Source organism: Elgaria multicarinata, chromosome 13 (assembly GCF_023053635.1).
Source record: "Elgaria multicarinata webbii isolate HBS135686 ecotype San Diego chromosome 13, rElgMul1.1.pri, whole genome shotgun sequence".
Lineage (NCBI taxonomy): Eukaryota > Metazoa > Chordata > Lepidosauria > Squamata > Anguidae > Elgaria > Elgaria multicarinata.
In genome coordinates, this window is record NC_086183.1 from 31,429,472 (window position 1) to 31,445,091 (window position 15,620).

Consider the following 15,620-nt stretch of genomic DNA (forward strand, 5'->3'; position numbering starts at 1 on the left):
GTGACGCTGTCAATCTACTTTGCAACCCGCCCCCAACCACTAATGGGTTTGTGTGTTGGTTGGTTGGTTGGTTGCAACTATGATGTAAAATAAAAATAAAAATGGAGGGATGAGAAATCCAGAGACCAAGAAATAAAACAAATCAATAGACACGGACAAACAAAAGCGGCTGCGTGGCCCTGTCTGCCTTGGGAACTACAATTCCCAACTTTCCCTATGAAGGACAAAAAATGGCGTCTTGAGCTTGGCGTCTGAAATGGCACAGGACCCGGATGGTGGCGCGCCAGGACCACATCTCCCGGCATGCCTCGGGAAAGAAAGGAGGGTGGGGGGGAGAAGAACTACAACTCCCGGCACGCCTCTTGGAGTGCGATTCGGACGCCAGTCTGGGGATTCCCCAGGTCGCTCGATGGCAGCCGCGGCAGGAGCAGCGGCTTGAGCATCCGCGGAGACCGGGCCGCTCCGCCTGGGCTTCCTTATGGAAGGGGCGGTGTTGTAGGCCCTCCCTCAGCCATGGCCGCCTTACAGGGCCAGGTGGCCCACTGCGGGCCTAGAGAGCCCAAGCGGGGGGACGCCGACGACTGGTGCGACAGCGGGCTGGGCTCCCTCAGCGAGGCCCAGCTGAGCCTGATCCGGGAAGGCGGGGGCCTGGTTGCCCAGGGCGACGCAGAGATGGGGCCTGGAGGCCTCGCCGTGACCTCTGACCCCGGGCCCTCGGGCCCCGGTGGCCCCCAGAAGGCCCTGCTGGAGGAGGAGGGGGACGATTTCGAGCGCCTGGACTCGGCTCTTGGGGACTCCCTGAGAGGCGACGAGGAGGACGTGGGGGCCCTTGTGGAAGGCGTGGGGGCCGTGCACCTCGAGAACCAGGGGCCGGCGGTGGCCCCCGAGGCCTGGCTGCACCATGTGCTGGGCTTCGTGACCGAGGATGGCGACACGTACGTACCTGGGGTGGCTGGGGGGCAGGCAGGCAGGTGGCAAGAGCCTCAGTCCCGCTGCCGACGCGTAGGATGGCACTGGTGATTAAAAACTGGAGAGCGTGTCAGAAAGAAACCGGCCTCAAATTCCCCTCTTGCCTTTTTCTCGTAAAATCCGAATAAACAGACACAGCCGTGCGGTTTGCCGTGGACGTGCAGCAGGTTGCGCCTTCCGCAGATGCCCGAGCGGCAAAACGTCCCGGCCCGAAGGATGATGCCGGCCTGTGCGGCTTCCTGGTACTGAGGCACCTTGTCTACAGAAGCCTCCCTGTGCCTGTAGTGGCTGCTGGTTCTGACAGCCACTACAGGCGCATCGCTGGCTGAAGAGCCCCTTTCCAGCTGCTGCAGGTGTATTATCATTATTGTTTTATATTTGTATACCGCCCCATCGCCGAAGCTCTCTGGGCGGTTTACATAGGATAAAAACACTTAAAAACAATATACAAAAATTTAAAATCACAAAACCATGCAATTGAAAACCACAAAAACGTACAAAAACAAACCCAGGCTAATTACGCATTGCTCAATGCCTGGTGTAGAGCTGTCTTCTAACCTGCTCTTCCTCCTCCGTAGTGTTTTGTAACAGTTTTTAGAAAAACTATGTGATATGATCGTTTCCTGCACCAGATCATTTCAACCCGTGCTTTTATTTGCTCAGTAATGTCAGCGCAGCTCAGCTGAAAGTGCTTGGCTCCCACAAGGATAACCTTTGTACTGATAGTAACATCTCCAGGGTTGAGAAAAAGCCAATAATGGTCCTGATCAAGTCCTATTGATACAATGAATTTAAACTGGTTTGAGACCAGTTTAACTACTATGCCTGGGGTGGAGGGGCGAGGAAACACTGTAAAGTGTCATTTTATGAGTGCTGAAAGTGCATTATTATTATTATTAGCATTATTAGCATTAGCATTTCTTAAACTACAGCTACAAGATCTATTACCCTATTTCTTCGATTCTAAGACACACTTTTTTCCCCATATAAACATCTCTAAAAATGGGGTGCGTCTTAGAATTGCGGGTGTGTCTTAGTTTTTTTTTTCTGTTGGTGGTACTGAAATTAGTGTGCGTCTTACAATCGATGGTGTCTTACAATCAAAGAAATACGGTTGATGCTCAGCCCTTATTAATTTTTGAGAGGGAGGCTGCTCAGGCCATAATCTTGTGAACGCTAGCCTCTTCCGAACACATTGGAACTTAATTCAAAGCAAATATGCGTAGGACAGAACTGCAAAACTCTTTTATGTTTGTAGGCATGTTCTGAGTTAAACATAGCTCTTGGTTTAAAAGAGCTATTTATTTAAGGAACACTCAGCTTAAATGCTGGGGCAGCTGCAATGTTATAGAACCTGCAGCCTCCTGAGTGCCCCTTTAGCAGTTCCCAGCTGTATTATAGAACACATTTCCAGGCAGTAGAGTAAGTATTCTCCAGGTATGTTGGACTGCACATCCCTTTGTTCCTAGCCAGGAAGGCTACAATAGAGTTTAGTCCTTAGCCGCGTCTGTTTTTTCCTGTTGCCCCCAGAGCTCTGCACTTGGCTGTCATCCATGAACACGAGGCCTTCCTGGATTCCATCCTGCAGTACACCCAAGGAACGGATTACCTGGATGTACAGAATGACCTTGGACAGGTTCGTTTGAGGGGCACTTTGCCGCGCTCTGTATGATCCTTGCTTTCCCATGGTTCAAAGAGACACAGTGGGAACCCCCAAGCCCTTGCGGTAGAACTGAGGAAAGAACCCGTCAGTTCATTTGTTTTTATTTATTTATTTAGAGTATTTATTTAGAGTATTTTTTATCCCGCACCTCAGCCAAAAGGCTCTCGGAGTGGCTTACGATTTATCAATAAAGAAGACAGTCCCTGCTCTCAGGCTTACTTTCTAAAAAAAGACATGACACACAAGGAAAAGGGGATGAGGAGGGAAGAGGGAGAAAATAAAAAGAATTTAAGGAGACTGTTTAGGCTGGTGGGAAGGCCCTGCTCCGTCCTCTCATCTCCCAATGGAAATTTTACTCTAAAAAAGAAAAGAAAAGTATAACCTGCATCTATGTTTTCAGTTAAAATTTCGAGGCTGTATACACTTTTTTTAAAAAAACATTTTTTTAAAACACAGTGAGGATAATGGCTTTAGCAAGTTCTAAACAAATAATTCTTAGGACGAAGAGGAGACGTAAAAATAAAATTCCAGCAAGTAGGACAGCAAATAAAATCAAAAGAACCGTTCATCTTAATCAGTGGCCTAAAACATAAAGAAATAAAATATAAAGAAAGCACCAGGCTGACCTCTTTAGAAGGTCATTGGGCCTCAGGTTGCCACTTTCTTCACCTCTGAAAGGAGAGTTACTTGGAGAGGGACCCCTGGAGAAGATCTTAGCGTTTGGGCAGGTTCAGAGGGGATCACCGGTCCCTCAGAAACCCCGATCCCAAGCCATAAAGGATCGTAAAGTTGACAAACAGCACTTTGAATAGCACCCAGGAACATACCGGAAGCCGTTTTTGCATCCCCCCCCCCTTTTAACTTCAGAGCTGTAGGTGGAGTACAGGAGGTCTTGGCCGCTTTTGTTGTAACCACTAGGCTCTTCTCCCCTCCCAGAATGGGAATCGGAACCCTGCAGCGAAGGCTTCCCCCACCCCTTTGGTCTAGGGATTGGGGGGAATTTTGTTTAGTTGGCATTGCTTGCATTTCCTGGCCTGATACTCCGATCGGAACACAGTTATCTTTCAGACTGCGCACTTCAAACTTTGCAATGCAGCTCTTGGCGCCAAAAAAAGTGTACATAAGGAAAAGTTACGTAAAAGTGAATTCCCATGCGTTCCCCCATCCTCCAACCAAAATTGCAGAGCAGTGTGGAAATTGGATGGAACAGATTTATGACTGAAGACATGTGACACTGACCAAATATAGTCCGATTCGTCACTCCCTACCCAGGCCCTACTCCTGAGTTTTTTACAGGGGCCTGACACACACAAGAGATGCGAGCGGCTGTGGCTTGCTTGGGTAGGAGCCATATGTCGGTGGCTGAGCACCTGCTTTGCATGCAGAAGGCGCCAGGATCAAACCCTGGCATCTTCGATTAAAGGAAAGTCTCTTCTCAGCCTGAGTCCCTGGAGAAATGCTGTCAGGCTAGACCAGGCTGAGCAAGACAGACAAATTAGTCTGCCTAGTATAAGGCAGCTTCCTCTGAGCCTTTATTCAGAACCATGAGGATTGGAATTTTCCTTTAGGGAAATGACCGTAGCCCAAGCCTTGCATTCAGGAAGGCCCAGGTTCAGTCCCTGGCATCTCCAGTTAAAATGATGGAAAGACCCTACTGTGCTTGAGAGACCCTAAAGATCCGTGTCTACTCAAAGTAGGCCATAGCGTGCTGAATGGAGATACAGTCTGACTTGGGTTGAAGCAGCTGCCTGTGTTCCTAGAGGTATCTTAGTTCCCATCATGTAACTCAGCCTTCCCTAATCTGGCGCCCTCCAGATGTGTTGGACTACAAGTCCCAGCATGTTCGTATACGCTAGGAAAACCCCTGCTTTGTTCGTGTGTCAGGCGCAGGAGCAGGCCCTCCGGAAACCGCAGCTGCCCTGCTAAGGGTTCCGGGCTTCTCTCTCCCCAGACAGCGCTCCACATCGCCGTCATCCTTGGCGCGTCGGATTTCGTCGGCAAACTCGTGTCGGCGGGAGCAGGGCTGTGCGTGCAAGAGAAGGGGGGTCACACGGCGCTGCATTTGGCGTGCCGGGAAGGACAGCGTGACTGTGCCCAGCGGCTCCTGGCTCTGCCCATGGGGCAAAGGCCCTGTGAGAGGAACGGCTCCCGGGCCCAGCTGGATTGCGCCAATTATGACGGTAACTTTCCTGGGGGGCCCTGGGAAATATTTTGAAATGGCCTCTTTGAAGTCTTCCAGAACATGGAATCTGTTGGACTAACGAGGGGGCAGATTTACAATGAACAAGTTCCAAATCCTCACGGCTAGAGGAGGAAATGAGGAGATAAGCCGCATGGCTTCTAAATTTTTTAATTTATAGCTTAGAAATTGGTGGGCTGTTTGGAGAAGGGTAGATAGGCTTCTAAGGTTGAGGCTTTTTCAGCTTCACGTATTTCTTTGCTAATATATCCTGTTCCATATCTTCTTTTTTTTTAATTATCTCTGTTCCTCTCTAGGATTATATTCTTCTCCCTCCTTCTTAAGTTCCGTGCTTGCCACATGTTTCCTTGAATTCTGGGGGCGGGGGGAGCTAAAATTTGCAGATGATCTAAATTGGGTTCATGCAAATGTATTTAATCTGTATGATTTAGGGCTCCATCCTATACACATTTAGGCTCAGTCCTAAACATGATGGCTGGAGAATGCTGGGAGATGAAGGACTTTTTTTATATATATAGAATCATAGAATAGCAGAGTTGAAAGGGGCCCACAAGGCCATTGAGTCCAACCCCCCTGCTCAACATAAGATTGTGTGTAATTATTCATTTGGAATTTCTGCATGCAGGATGTTGACTTGTACTGAAAACCTAGCAGCCTGGCCTGACTTTCACAAAACTGTCTGTTCTCTTTCTGCAGGCTACACGCCCCTTCACATTGCTGTATTGCGTAAAGATGTGGACATGGTCAGTCTCTTAATCTCTGCGGGATCTGATCTCAATAAACCGGTTAGTTTTGGAGGTGACATTGGTGAAACAGACACACGTGGGATTATCCTGTGCGAGGATGTATTTGTGTTATGCATGCCGTCTTCCTGTGTAGGAAGTTCATGGTATGAAAAGCAATCCTTGGCAAATTCTTTTTCGCCCCCTGTCCTGAGAAGGATGCTGAATTCAATACCCATGTTGGGCACCAGTGGTATAAATAGAACGGTGTCTCTAGTGGCTCCACCCGTCCTCCTAAACCAGCGTTCCCAAACCTGGTGCCTTCCAGATGTGTCGGACTACGACTCCCAGCTGTCTGAGATACTGGGAGTTGCAGTCCGACACAGGCTGGGGAAGGCTGACCTAAACAAGGCCCCGATAGCACTGTTCCTTCCCATCTTTGAGTGTGCCCTTCTGTTGGAGGAAAGCGGACGGAGAAACCCCAGTGCAATATATTTCCTGTCATTGTCTATTTATTGTATTATCATTTCTACGTTGCCTTTCAGGATAACAAAACTGGTCACAGTCCTTCCAAATGTAGCTGTTGGTGTGTCATAGAATCATAAAATAGTAGAGTTGGAAGGGGCCTCTAAGGCCATCAAGTCCAACCCCCTGCTCAATACAAGAATCCATCTTAAAGCATCCCTAGCAGATGGTTGTCCAGCTGCCTCTTGAAGGCCTCTAGTATGGGAGAGCCCACAACCTCCCTAGGTAACTGATTCCATTGTCGCACTGCTCTAACAGTCAGGAAGTTTTTCCTGATGTCCAGCTGGAATCTGGCTTCCTGTAACTTGAGCCCGTTATTCCGTGTCCTGCACTCTGGGAAGATCGAGAAGTTGGGCCTTTGGCCGTTGGGAGAGAAAGGAGAGCCTTGCTCAGCTCTCCCTGGCCTGGCGCCTTCTGGTTGTGTCAACTACAGCTCCCAGCATCCCCACGAAGTAGGCCCACGGTGGATGTGGGGGATCATGGGGAGTTGTAGGCCAAGCCATTTGGAGGCTCTGGGAGCTTCTTTGCCTGCCTCTCTCTCCCCAGAGTGTGCTTGGGGGGTCGAGGGGACACACACATACTCCTATAACTTGACTAAACTGCAGAGAAAACGGTGTCTCACACTCTGCCGTTTGCAGCGCTTCCGGAGAGGGCCAGGCAGGAATGACAGCAGCTGGATCAGGGGAGGTTCATGCAATAGGAATCTCCAGGAGGACTAGCAGGAAGCCCGGCCCCCCGCTCCGAGGAAAACTCAACTCTGGTGCCCCCCTGAGCCTGCTCAGCTCCCCGACTGGGGGACTGAGGCAACGGCAGCAGCAAAGACCAAATGGATATTGTTGCATGTTTAAAGCAAGCAGGAGAGGTGGATCTGCAGGCTTCCGGATGTTGTTGGACTCCAACTCCCATCGTTCCTGACCACCAGCCCAGCTGGCTGGGGCTGATGGAAGGCGGACTCCCAACTCCCCTCTGGAGGGCCGCATGTTCCCCATCCCTGGCTTGAACCTGCGGGCCAGAGCCGTCGGTTGCTTTTTTCCCAACCTGAAATTTCCCCTTGGCCTGTAAGCGTTACGCAATTGAAGCCACGTTTTGCCTAATTTATGCCGGCACCCCGACGACTTGCCGGAACGTGTCCCAGTCTTGCCGGTCTTCGTCGGGGCCAAGGAGCCGTTTTACTGTCTTAGATTTAATTTCTGTGCGAACTGCTTTGAGGGCTTCTGATAAGTGTCTTTCACTGAAGTCGGCCTTTCCCCGCCCCGGTGCCTTCCAGCTATGTGGGTCTGCAACTCCCTTCATGCCATTGGAATGAGCCAGCTAGGAATGCTGGGAGACAAAGTCCCAACGCATCAGGAAGGCAACAGCGTGGGAAAGGCTGACTTAATTGCAGAGCGCTACAGTTCCTTGCCCCAACCGCTAAGAACCCTACCCAGCCACCCTTCCAGTTTCTGTCTTCAGCCGGTGTCGCTCGCATAGTTCCAAAGATATTTCGCAGCCATGAGGCCTAGAAACTTGCTTGCTGTTAAACGAAAAGGAAAAAGGAAGCTGGGGTTTCCAGGAAGCTGGTTCTGGGCCCAGTACATTCAAGGCCGTGCTCCTGCAGAGTTGCAACGTTTGCCTCACGTAGGGTTTCCACGGCTGCCGGTACTCCGGACTGGCTCAGTCACTCCACTGCCCAGCCCTAGCAGCTGAGTTCCATCCTGGAGCAGCTCCGGTGATCCCGACAGCCCCGCCAATCCCCCAACTTCTGGGACGTGCCACCACCGCCTCCCTCACCTTCTCCCATCTCGCCGACAGGAGCTGAGTTGCGGCCGGAGCCCTCTTCACCTAGCCGTGGAGTCGCAGAACCCCGAGGTGGTGGAGTACCTGTTGCGGGCCGGGGCTGACCCGGAAGCCCGCATGTACGTTGGCTACACCCCCATGTACAGCGCCGTGCACCGGCCTGACCAAAAAATCCCACAGCTGTTGCGGGAGTTTGGCTCCGAGGAGCCCGACTGGGATTCGGAGGAGAGCCTGGACAGCAACAGCGAGGTGCGTTTTATCCCCGGGGAGGTGCCCCCCCCCGCCCACCCCTAGCTTGGGCGATCTGGTGCTCGGGGCTGGGCGTTCGGAGTTGAAAAAGACTTGCACTCGTGCAAGCGGCTGCAGATTTGTATGGCTTCTTTTAATATTGCAGAAATCTGCCTGTGCTTCTCGTAGGCGGGGCCACTGAAACTCCTCCCCCATCTGCCCACTAGCAATGGCTTTTGCATTTGTGTCGCCGCAACGCGTTGCCCAGTTGCTTTTGAACGTATTTTGGCACCCATAAGGGCTAGAAACTTGCCTTTTAATTTAAAAGCAGGGAGGGGAGCGAAATCTGAGTTTCTACATCCAGTTTCCCCACCCCACCCTGCTTGTATCATCTTGTGGAATTCCAGTATATATGTATCCCCCCCCACCCCAGTGTATTAACGGTGCAGGGTTCTGTGTGTGTGTGTTTTATAAAGGCATATCTGAAAAGAGGCACGCAACCCACCCTGTCTAGTTCCATCTTTGATCCTGGAGGACTAGAAGAAGGTTTCACTTCTGCTGTTGACAAATTGCTCGGCCTCCATATCCACTTAGGTTTGAGGCTGCTTCATAAACTTCTGCCGGTGTTGTCGAACTCTGCCCTTAAGAAATAAAATCCTTAACAGCAGAATCTTAACTATATCTAAAACAACAACAACAACCCCCCCCTTTGAAATTTTCATAATTTGCTGAACGTACTTCAGATTTACTTAAATGCAGGTAATTTATTATATTTTGCAAAAAATATGTGCAGAATTTATTCTGCCTCTGCTAGTCCTGAGGCAGGGGGGGCGAATAAATGAAGGCAGCAATCCTCTGCGCGATCCTTTCCCAACCTGGGATCCTCCAGCTATGTTGGGACTACAACTTCCATGCTGGCTGGGGGATGGTGGAAGTTGTAGTCCAACACATCTGGAGGCCCCCAGGTCGGGGAAGGTTGATGTGTGTGCTCTTTCCTGGGAGTGAAGTCTCATTGAGCTCAGTACTTATGCATCGACCTGTATGGCATGGCCTACAGCTGCTGCTGGGGGACCCTTTTACCCCCTCCTTTTGGCCTCTGAGATTTGACTAGGCACAGCCTACCCATTTCCAAGCATTTCTTTGCAGCCATGAGGGTTAGCGACTTGCTTTTCTTGAACGAAATGAAAGCTGCTGTTCCTGGGGAGCTGAATTCCATACCCAGCGCAGCCTTGGGAGATGGTCCTGGCATGGTGTGGAATGGCAAGAATGAACACAGCCCAGCCACGGTTTTGAACAAGCCCTCCCACAGTGGGTCCCCTCCAGCTGTGTTGGACTACAGTTCCCAGCATTCCCCAGCTATGCTGGCTGGGGGGTCATGGTTCGACACATCTGGCGGACAGCAGCTTGGGGTGAGCCGGGTTAGGCCGTCCGCCGAGGTCCACGGAGACCTGGTTTCATTGATCCAGGAAGCCTGTTGGATGGTCTCTCTTCTCACAGCCTGACCTGCTATAAAGGGGTGCCGTGGGGTTAAAAAAAGAGGGGGACCCCTTTGTCACCCTGCTCTCTTAACAGGAGAAGCGGGATAAAGACTAAATGGACGAGGAGCGGTCGCGGTGGGTCCTGACCAGGGGACGATTTCAACCCTTTCTCTCCACCCCAAGATAGCCCATGGGAGTGAAACTGACGCCCCCTTTTTTTGCCCTGCCAGGAGGAGTACGACGACATCGTCATCAACCGCGGGCGTTAGGCGGCCGGGCGAGGAGCCCGCTCCGCCCCTCTGGCCGCCATCCGTTACACATGGCTCTCCTGCGGCCGCCAGCCATGAGTTCTGTAGCAACTGCATCTTCACTGTGAGCTAGACCTGACTTATTTATAAGGGCCGAAGGGCAGCTGTGTTGTATCCGGCAGAGAGCAGCTCCCAGGGACCCATTCCGACATATCCCCTCCCCCTAGTCCATCGTCGGTTTGTTTTCCTGTCTGTTTGCAAAGTTTTAGTAACTTTATTTCTTTTCTTTTATGTTTGATGTCCAAAATTAAACATGTGCGTTGCGGGGGGAACCTGGTATAGCTGCCCTTTGCCTCTCTGAAACGAGCATCCAGTAGGTCTGGATTCTGCGCCTCCGCCCACCCACCCCCGGCCCGATTCCTCTCCGATTGCAGCGCGCCTCCTCTCAGCCGTCCTAGTGGAGCTGAGGCCATCAACTTCTAGGCCCCGCCTCCCCAGCCGGGTGTCCTCCAGACGTTTTCGGTGACCGCTCCCACAATCCCGGGCTGCTGGGAGTTGAAGTCCAAAACGGCTGAAGGGCACCAGGTTGGAGAACGCTGTTCTAGGCCCAAGGGGTGGATGTTTATGGCCCCTACCTAACTTGTTCTTACTCTATGTTAGCAGGGCTTTCGGGCCCAAGTGAGCATTCATTCACACCAGATGTAACTGAGTGTGAAACTGACACAGACACCCCCCTCTGACATCAAAGCTTCAAGCAGAGGCAGGCGATTGTGGTCCGTCACCTGCTTTGGCCTACAACTACCTTCAGCCCTGGCCAGCATAGCCACTGTAGAGGGATCATGGGAGTTGTAGGCCTGAACCTCTGGAGGACCAAACGTTGCCTACTCCTGCTTGGCAGGCCGGCCCTACCCTTTGTACCTGAGCCTCTGCTTCCTCCTCTCCCGATGTCTTGAAGTCTGCTAACCCTCCCTTTCAAGGCTTCTCTTCTGCCTCCACAGGTTAAGCAGGGTTTGAGTTGGGAAGAGGTGAGCCCAAAAGAAGTGGAGGGGGGTGGGTTTGAGAGGGAGGTGGCAATTCTCCCCCAGTTCATGGGCCAAGCGTGTGGAGTGGAAGGCCTCCGTCCCTAGGAAGGCTACGCGCCCCCCCCCTCCCTTCCTTGGCAAACCAGCAGGCCACTTCCACTTCCAGGCCCGGTGGACCATCTGCAAAGCCCTCCTAGAAGTGGGCCACGGTTTTGTCCTGAGCAGTGCTGCCCAGGAAGGCGTGATGCAGAGCCCAGGGTCGACGCCAGATGTCTGGGTGTTGCGTTTCCGCGGACCCCCGCCTAGGCTCCCCTCCGCTTCATCCCGCCATCCTCCCCCTTCCTGCCACACATCCAACTGCCTGGGGCCCGATGGGGTTGCTTCCAGGGCTGCGGAAGAAGCCCTCTTTGGTTGTCTAGCAACACAGGACAAGCTCCCACCCACTTCTGGATTTGTGTGTGGGGGGGAGGGGGTTGGGTTGCCATCCTGGAGCTGAGGAAAGGCTAGCGTGGTGCATGGCCCTGTGCTGCTGATTCCCATGGGGGGTGGGGGGAAGTCCCTCGGTTGCCATGTCTGGTTTTAGGACGTCTGTTTCTGTCGGGAGTATGGAAGGCAGCCGCTGTTTAGGTGGTGCGGCTTCCTCTTGTTCTCTCCAGGCCAAGAGGGTGTCCCAGGTGGAATATGGCAACCCATTGGGGGTGGAGGGGGGCGGGGGCTCCAACTCTCAGGCAGCTGAAATGGGCGGTCTTCTACCAGCCGGACTGTGAGGACTGACGCACCCAGTGCTCCAAGCCTGGGCCAAGACCTTTCTTGCAGAAGCAGCTCCTCCATCCTGACATCCTCCCTCCATTCCACACGTTCTCAACTCGAAGGGGAAATAGCCGTGGGGGAGGGGGGGGTCATGTCCTCCCCCCGTCCTTTGTGGCTTCCTTTTCTAGACTTGAGGAATAACCAGACATCTGAAGTTCAACTTCCTCTCTCCACCGGGGTTCCGTCTCGGAATAGCGCAGAGGCGGGCAGCGCCCGAGGGACGGCTTTCCTCCCCTGGAACCTGCTACAGGGGCCGTTCCCCAATCCTGCTACTGCAGCGGCCAGAACCGCAGGGCAAAACTGTGGGGCACGGGCTTTGGTTTCTTTTGTTTGTGAACTGCCCAGAGAGCTTCGGCTATTGGGCGGTATAAAAATGTAATGAATAAATAAGCTGAACCCCTTTCCTTGGAGGGCGATTCTCCTCGGAAGCAAGGGCAGGCCCACAGAAAATGGCTAGGGGCCACGACCCACCTGGCCCCTGTGTTTCTCACCCCGGCAGAGCCTACGTCTTCATCAGGTTCATCCTCCAGCTCTCTCTCTGCCCCATTCGCGCCAAGTTGTGTCGCCATCGATGCCATCTGCAGCTTTCTCATTCAGTGTGAGAAGCTCTTTTTTGCAGTTGCAGAATCCACGGGCCTTGGAGCTGCTATTTAAATCCCTCCCTCTCTATATATACATACGCTGTGTGTTTTCAGCAAAGGGGAGGAAGCCGTCACACACGGCGGCACACAAACTTTGGATTCCTCCGTGTCCCCCTCCCGCCTCAAGGCGTGGCGTTCTCCCCTCTCGCAGGGCTCATTGTTTTGAAGCTGCAATGTGGTTTCCTGTGACCTGTTGTTTTAAATCCACCGCTCTGCTGTCTTCCTTTCTTCCCTCCTGCCTCTTTGTGATTATCATACTATGTAGGTCTCTCCGACCAGATTAAAATAAAATAAAAGCTGTGGATTTCTGTGTGCCCGCTTGTATTCTTTTGGACCTGATGCAGGGCGAGCGGTGGGGCATTGGGTTGCAAAGGGAAAACACAGGAAGGGTATTGCCCAGAGCGATTCTGGGGCTGCTGACCTGTGCATACGTAGAGATGGGAAATTTTGAAGCCATGGGGGGGGGGGGGGAAACAAATTTTCGGAAAAATTGAAATAATGCAATATTAGCACTTTTTACAGATTGAAAGTCACTTTGTTACTTTAGGAACATAAAATGTAATTATGTCCAAGTTGGTTTGTGATAAAATTATTACATTTGGTATATTAAAAGTACAATTATTTTAAACAATTATTACAAATTTAATTTACTTTTTAAACTTTTTTTTGGTAACAAATGGAGCTACAAGCTCCTGAACTGTTAGGAACACCTGAACTGTAAGGAACCTCTTTGGTTCTGCCAGTTTATGAGGAGCAGGCAAAAAATCAATTTAAAAAAACAGAAGAAACCACCACCATTAGTAACAAAGACAATTATTTATGTTTCTGCTAGTCCTCCAGTGTCAAGACATAAAGCCCCCATTCCCATAAAAAGAACTGAGAAAAAAGGGGGAACCAAGATTCAATGAATATGCATGAAATTTAATCAGACTCATTTTCTGACCTACAGCGATCAGTATTAGTTTCAGACTCTGCTTCAATGGCAGTGCTGCCCCCTAGAGGCAGAAATGCATCTTGCTCTTGCATTTGAGAGTTGTAGTCTCAGTTTGCAACCCAGGACTTGCTTGTCCTTGGTGCACAGACATTGTAATAATCTGATACTGCACAGTTTTTAGAAATCATTTGGAGAAGTAAATATCTGAACACCTTGTCTTAAACATTGTATTCATAATGCTAAAATAAAACATCTCGTAATCTGTTTTTTCTTCATTTTTTTTCCAATTTCTCGGAAAAAACCAAAAGAGGCTTCGGAAAAAACCTTTGGGGGGAGGGGGAAGAAACAGTATTTTTCTGGGGGTTTTCTGGGCTTTCACATCTCTAACCCAGCAACTCATTTCATAGGGAGGGTGCTTTGAAGCAAGAGTGTGGGGAGGTGAAGGGTCCCTTCATCCCTCCCCCAAAGTGAACTATCAACAACCCATATGGCCAAAGCAGCTCCTCTTCCCAGCCTTCTCTTTTTGAGACAGGGTGGGGACCTACTCTTCCATAGGGCCAGATTCGTTTTGGGCCTCCAGATGCTGATCACTAGGGAAAAGGTACATCATGCTTCTACCAAGGAGGCCCCTGTAAGGGAAGATGCTCTGGAAACTCTTAAGGAAGCTTCCATAAGCTCCCCTTAGCATAAAATTGTAATGCAGCCTTGGTGCCCTCTGGGAGTTGTAGTCCAATGCATTTGGAGGATACCAGGTTGGGGAAGGCTAGCATAACAGACACCTGAAGGTTCATCTCATTGAAGGCGGAAGGCTTTACTTCCATGTAAACTACAGCAGCTGAGCCTGCAGGGATAGGTTAGGGTTATACCTTAAAATGTAAATGAACGCAATAGGTGTATATGTTTGCAAACACCTGTATCCTACAGGTGGCAGGGAGCTGTTAGCAGTTGCCTGTGAGTAGCAGGCTTTTAAGAAGTCACGCGGGAAGGGGGAAAGAACCATAGAAATCAAAAGGTATCTTCTGGGCCATCTAAATGAGCTTTTACTAGATTTATAGACAGCATTACAAAAAAAAAAACCACACCCAATACGCTTCGTAAAAACGCATCCATGGAACCCTTGCGTGGACGCTTTTAAGTATAGAACAATGATTCTACAGCAGGGCTGTAACCCAAATGCCGGAGGCCTTTGTGCTTTGTATATAATGTGCCCGTGGGTGTTTTTTTTGCTGCTTCTGGGCACACAGAAGGCAAGCGGCTACACAGGTGAAATCCCACTCTACCGCTTCTCTGAGACATGTTCCGAAGGGCACATGTGCACATGTTCAAGCCGGCTTTTGGGCTCACGCAGCCGCACCCAACCTTGCCCTGCTTCCCATATCGGCTGAGATCTTTCACTTCTGTAAAATCGTGTGTCCCAGGCAGGGCTGTGACCTCAGTGCTAAATGAAGCACTCATTCTGCACCGAGAAGAAGCTAAATTGTGTGGCCAAACCCACCTTCCTGTTCTCCTGCAGAATAATGACAGGAGCGCAGCTTGGCAACGTCTCTCGGAGATTGGAGATCCAGTTCTGTCAGCAGAACCGAGGAACCCATCACCCTCTCTCCAGTAGAGCGGCCTTCCTTCCCCCCCGCCCCCAATAAGGTCCCTGTACCCATAAATAGTTCTGCAACAGGCAGCAGTTCAACAGTCAAAGGCTAGAAATTCAGGGATGTTGAATTTCTGCCTGCCCCAGAGGTGGCAACCTTCATTTCTCCCAAACCCTCTCATTATAACCCATCTCCATGCTTTACTCTACAGCGCTACCCCTCTCCTCACTGAGATGTAGAGTCCAACCTGCTGAATTTCTGTCTGTCAGCTGTTAAAGGTATAGGCGCACTTCCAGAAGAAGGTGGCAACCATGGTCTTTCTCAACCTCTCTGTAATTAGAAATCAACACTCTGGCTCATATTGCTGTACCCACTTTCAAACGAGACGCTCATAAACACCTCAAAGAGGCCTGCAGGAGACAGAGGGGAGGTGGTTTTTATTTTTTTAAAAAGCCTTCTAAATAACGAATCCGCGCACGTCCGCACAAGGAGATGGCTGCGTTCACATGAATTCTTTTGGACTTCACTTTATTAAGTTGACTCCACAGCAGTGATTAAAGCAAACCCCGCCCCCGTGGTAGAAAACCAAACCTAACACACCCACACCTTTAAAGAAACAAGCGAAACTCCCCACGCGGGCCTGGGCAGCTGCCAGAAACTGCTCCACCGATACCCAAAGGAGGAAAAAGATGGAAGATTCCAGTCTGAACAGTCAAAGCATTAGAACGGGAAAGAGGGGAGGATGGGACATAGGTTAGAAGCAACCAAGATAAGTGGAGGGTGTGTGGGTTGCCAGCAGTGCAATATCTTGTGCCAGA

General features: G+C 50.9%; 1 protein-coding gene across 1 annotated transcript; it reads left to right on the forward strand.

The window, feature by feature from the left end:
- Positions 1–388: 388 nt before the first annotated feature.
- On the forward strand, positions 389–12,586 carry NFKBIB (NFKB inhibitor beta). Its single transcript, XM_063140520.1, has 6 exons — positions 389–935; positions 2,500–2,605; positions 4,584–4,812; positions 5,529–5,617; positions 7,871–8,104; positions 9,792–12,586. The coding sequence occupies exons 1-6, from the start codon at positions 514–516 to the stop codon at positions 9,828–9,830; spliced, it is 1,119 nt and encodes a 372-aa protein (XP_062996590.1). The 5' UTR covers positions 389–513; the 3' UTR covers positions 9,831–12,586.
- The last annotated feature ends 3,034 nt before the right edge of the window (positions 12,587–15,620 follow it).

Coding starts and splice junctions, on each gene's coding strand:
- NFKBIB (XM_063140520.1), top strand. CDS start 514: ATGGCCGCCTTACAGGGCCAGGTGGCCCACTGCGGGCCTAGAGAGCCC. Junction 936..2,499: donor GTGACCGAGGATGGCGACAC/GTACGTACCTGG, acceptor TGTTGCCCCCAG/AGCTCTGCACTTGGCTGTCA. Junction 2,606..4,583: donor TACAGAATGACCTTGGACAG/GTTCGTTTGAGG, acceptor CTCTCTCCCCAG/ACAGCGCTCCACATCGCCGT.